At 51.8% G+C, this 4,997-nt stretch overlaps 1 protein-coding gene across 1 annotated transcript; it reads left to right on the top strand.

The window, feature by feature from the left end:
* The first annotated feature begins 2,426 nt into the window (after window positions 1–2,426).
* Window positions 2,427–4,121, top strand: LOC123056034 (uncharacterized). The gene is made up of 2 exons (XM_044479800.1): window positions 2,427–2,762; window positions 2,951–4,121. The coding sequence occupies exons 1-2, from the start codon at window positions 2,427–2,429 to the stop codon at window positions 3,710–3,712; spliced, it is 1,098 nt and encodes a 365-aa protein (XP_044335735.1). The 3' UTR covers window positions 3,713–4,121.
* Window positions 4,122–4,997: the final 876 nt, after the last annotated feature.

The raw sequence follows: 4,997 nt of genomic DNA, 5'->3' as shown, positions 1-4,997 counted from the left end.
ATACAGGGAGAGCCCGCGTTTATATTGTATTGATCTCGAACGAGAGACGTCTCGTGGCGTTACAATGATTCCAGTCATTGCCAACAACCAGGAGAGATACAATTGGGATACAGTGAGAAGAGATAGAAAGATAAATGTTACATTGATAAGAATATCTCTAACTATCATATACTTGGAACACAAGACAATGTTCAACACATAATACACAAAGTGCCATACTCCTTTTTTCTCCTGAAATTTGCAATGGCATGTACCACGAGTCTCTTCTGCCTAATAGCGAATGTCACGCATGCCTAATTCTGACCAAATTTGAGGTGAATAATTCATAGTGTTTTCTGCATAGTGTAGACATAAGTTTGCTAAGCGTCCATCTGCATACTGCTGCAGCTGTTTCAGGCGCAACAAACAGTATAGCTCCTCAGCGGCATGACCAACTCTAACAACCAGATGCAAGTAAGAGATTCCTAGGGAGGGTGCACACATACCTGAACTGTGGCACATGCGTACGCCTCCACCGCCCGGCCTTATAGCGCTTGCAGCAAGCACCTCCATCTTGTCGACCCCAACGCCCCGAGACATAGTAAGAGCAGCAGCACAAATGAACTTGTTAATCTGGAGAATGTTATCCATTGGCACATTTTGGGGACACGGAGGGGTAGAACACCATCCTATCCTGCTCATTAATTAGAGTGGAGTGTGATTATTACCCATCCTGCTAATAACAAACTTGGCCATCTGAAATACCACCAGGAGAAGTTTAAAACCCGCCAACAAAAGTTAACTAATGATGCAATGAGAATCTAATGGTGCGGCAGTACAGCTGTACCTAAGAAAACATCTCTGTAAACTCTCCTTGCCCCAAAAAGAAAAGCATCCGGATCTGATGTAAAACAGCCTTTCTGAAATAGCATAACAATAAATAAGTAACAGACATGACCTTCAGGTAGTTAGGGGAGTACTGTACTTACGGAGAATGGGTTTCCTTTCATTGGTTTCTACTAATTGTACTTCATTTTCAGCACTTGTTGGTTCACAAATTCTTCGTGGTCGACTCCCTGTCAAAATGTCTATGAACAAATTAAATAAAATTCAGCAAATGTATAACTTAATTCTGAAGTTTTGATCCTTATCAATTTGATTCCTAGCTACTCTAGGCATTAACACAAACATGTGCAGTAGAAAAAGGTGTGTACATTTTTTTGTACAGGCACAATTCAGAACGTCAGCTTGAGGCATGAAATTGAACCAGAAAAGCTCATATTAAGAGGGGAATGAGAGAGAGAGAGAGAGATAGCAATTTCTAGCAGATAATTGGATAAGGAGAGGAAAAGTTGCATCATCTATAAGCTGCATTAGGGCATTTCTAACCGCCCCCCTAAAAGGCCATAAGGGAGTCAATTTTTTGGTTTACTCCCTTACTGCGGACCTAGCCGATCCCTAAAACCGTTAAGGGAGTAACTTTTTTTACTCCAACTCCCTATTCCCTCAATATTTCCCTAAATTTACTCCAACTTTGGGCGGCTGAGTAAAACTGACACTCTCCCTCCCGCACCGCATTGCCTCCCGCCCCCGCCACCGCCACCGATGACCTTCGAGCCGGCCAGAATGGATAGCCAACACCCCCCGGCGCCGGCGAATCGCTGCCAAAATCCACCCACCCGCCGCCGCCGGTGGCGAAAAAAGCTTGGGGGTGACAAAGAACCACCGGGTCCAAGCGCCGCCTCCAAGAGCACCAATGGTGTCCGGCGTGGCCATCACGTCTCCGACAACGGCACTCCGCCTTCATGCTGCACCTACTGGAGGCAAACGGTCTCGAAAGCCAAAAACAAAAACCGCGGCCGCCAAGTGCTCGATGAAGAAGATGAAGACAACCGTGGCGCCGGCTCGTCCAAGGCCTACGCCTCGTGCGGCAACTCCGGCTGCCCCTACAGCTACTGCTCCGGCGCGAGCGGCAGTCGCGGCTGGCAACAAAAACCACGGCCGCCAAGTGCTCGATGAAATGCCAACAAGGTAAAAACCTCGCGTCCCATTGGATATCGATAGTGATTGTTCGTGATCGGTAATGATGGTTTATAGTGCTTGGTTTTACATTGTAGAGCGGAGATGAGCACGACCAAATTCCTCGCATCGTTCGAGTCCTCGCCCACCGTTGGCCTTGATGATCTCAACTATGGTGACTTATTTTTCGATCATTCGGCCACCCAAGACATGGAGGAGGCCGAGTAGGTGGTGGCCGAGGAGGCAGCGGAGGAGGAGGTGGTGGAGATGACCGAAGCAACCAACAAGGCCGCAAGGACCCGCACCCAAAACTACAACCAAAAGGAAGACATTGCTTTGGGAGAGGATCACCGACTTCTACAACACCTCCGTAGACGTGCGATCAAGCCATACACAAGGTTCGCTTGGGCATCGTTGGAGCACCATCCATGATTGCGGAGACCACTCCGAAGAGGTCAAGGCTGAGCATATCCATTGAGGACGACGACGATGTTGATGAAGATGCCAACAATAAACCGGAAGGAAGCAAGATTGCAAAAGAAAGAAAGAAGAGGAATGTATTCAGTGGCACTTACAAGGATGAACTTGTGTCAATGATCGAGACGAAGGTGTTGGCGGCCGAACACAAAGAAGAAAAGGTGGCGAGGTGGAATGAGCTCAAGGCCTTCGAGGATGAGAAGTGGAAGACCAAGATGGTGGCCGAAGAGAGAAAGTTGAAGGCCGAGGAGCGTAGGTTTGCACTTGATGTGGAGAGGATTCGTGATGCAAAGAAACAAACACACACTTTGTCAATTGACAGTCATTTCCGAGACAGCTGCTAGTATTCAGCCATTCAATTCGGCAGCTCCTCACGCGCGCACACACACAATATATACAGTAGTCTCACTCGTCACACATCTCACCCACCCCACCCCACACCCTCACCCTCACCAAATCCTCTTCCTCTAGCTAGCAAAGCTCATCACCACCACCACCAACAAGCAAAAAACACTCATCCATCCATCCGTCACCAGATCGAGCCAAGAAAGATCCAAGAAATTTCCAAATTGAGGACCAAAGGAGAAGAATTGTTGTCCATCTCTTCTTCCATCGCTCCACTCACCTTCTTGATCTCCAGCTCGCTCTTGAGCAGCAACTTCGATTAGTTGGAGCAAGAACCTCCCATGGAGCTGTTCCCCCGGCAGCCGGACCTGGCGCTGCAGATCAGCACCGCCAGCTCCTCCTCGCCGCCGGCCGCCCCGACGGACAGCTGGGGGAGGCCGGACGCCGCCGGCACCACCGGCATGGATCACTTCAGCCACCACCTAGGGTTTCTGCGAGCCAGTCAGCCAGTGCCACCGACATCGCCAACAAAGATGCCACGCCGCCGTCGGCATGGACGCCGCTGCCTTCCGCCGCCACCGCAGCGAGCTACTCCAACCACATCAGCAACCACTACCACCACCGGATGAACGCCTTGCTCAAGCCTATAAGAGGGGTTCCCATCTACCACCACCACCCCTCCTTCCAGCAGCTCCAGCACCAGCACATGGCCATGGCCTACCGGAGCAGCGGCGGCGGCTTCTTGTCGTCGAGGTCGAGGTTCCTGCCCGGGCGGCGGAGCGTGAGGGCTCTGAGGATGCGGTGGACGACCACGCTGCACGCGCGATTCGTGCACGCCGTCGAGCTCCTAGGGGGGCATGAGAGTATGTACATATGCAGATTTTGTTACTAGCTATATATGACTGGTTGTGCTTAATTTGCAACATCATTAGTCTCCATTGTTGAGTCAACCATGGTCTCGGACGCATGCATGCTGCACCAACGGGCAGTACCTTCCTTGGCCTGTAAGGAAGTGGTACTTACCTAGCAATTTCCTAGTGAGTTTCCTTAGCCGGTGCAAGAGACTTGACCGGAAGTCTTGGTGTGGTAAGTACGTGGTAGTTTCGAGTGTGAGTGCTGAGCACCTCCAGCCGGGCCTATATAAAGGACCCCAGGTCCTTCGGTTGTAATAAGGCCATTTCATTTATATCCAGCGCCAGAACAAAGAAGCAAGCTAGCTTCTGTAGCGTAAGTAGTAGTAGTGCTAGTACAGCTCTATCACTTGTATCTGTGTTTGAGTCCAGAATATAGCAAGTGTGTGCTACTAGTTCGTGCTAGCCATTTTACTCTGCTGTGATCAATCCTCGGTACCTAGCTACTCTATAGTTTGGGCTGACAATTGGCATCAGAGCCTCAGGTTATGCCAAAGCATATGCCGAAAGGAGGCGTCGCCGACGACGGTTCCAAGACCGCCGAGCAGAGCTCGGCTAAGGACACCTGTGCGGCGGACGCGCTCGCGGTGCGAGGCAGGCCGGGAGGTGAGCTGGGTGCACCACGCTCCGTGCGAGACATGGGCATGTCCAGTGCCTCCTTCCCTCTCCTCACGTGGACCAACTATCCCAGTTGGTCCGTCCTGATGAAAGTCATCATGGAGGCGCGGCATGTGTGGAAAGCCATGGAAACCGGCGATGTCGAGTACGAGGAGGACCGGCTGGCGATGGAGGCGATCTTGCGCTCCGTCCCAACGGAGATGGTGCTCACCCCTTGGCGCCAAGAAGACGGCCAAGGAAGCATGGGACACCATCAAGACTCTGCGCATTGGTGTGGAGCGCGTACGGGAGTCGAAGGCCCAGACCTTGCGCCTCCAGTACGAGGAGATCCGGTTCAAGGCCGGTGAACAAGTCGACGACTTCTCCTTGCGGCTGCAAGGTCTCGTCACCAAGCTCGCAACGCTCGGAGATCCCATCGACAACAAGATGGTGATTCTCAAGTTTTTCCGCGTCGTCCCCAGGCAGTACAAGTAACTGGCTTGGTCCATCGAGAGCTTGGTGGATCTCTCCACCATGACGATCGAGGAGCTGGTAGGGCGACTCAAGGTCATCGAGGAGCGCGGAGACGAAGCCAACAACCGCGCCGCCGGCGAACTACTGCTCACCTGTCAGCAGCGCGGCCACGACGGCTCTTCCCGCAGTGGGGGA

This window comes from Triticum aestivum, chromosome 2D (assembly GCF_018294505.1).
Source record: "Triticum aestivum cultivar Chinese Spring chromosome 2D, IWGSC CS RefSeq v2.1, whole genome shotgun sequence".
NCBI classification, from domain to species: Eukaryota; Viridiplantae; Streptophyta; class Magnoliopsida; order Poales; family Poaceae; genus Triticum; species Triticum aestivum.
This window is presented reverse-complemented; position numbering and strand designations above follow the sequence as displayed.

What these genes read in the sequence shown, in the direction of transcription:
- LOC123056034 (XM_044479800.1), top strand. Translation starts at nt 2,427, where the DNA reads ATGATTGCGGAGACCACTCCGAAGAGGTCAAGGCTGAGCATATCCATT. An exon ending in ATGTGGAGAGGATTCGTGAT is followed by an intron (nt 2,763 to 2,950) that starts GCAAAGAAACAA and finishes TCCTCTAGCTAG; the next exon opens with CAAAGCTCATCACCACCACC.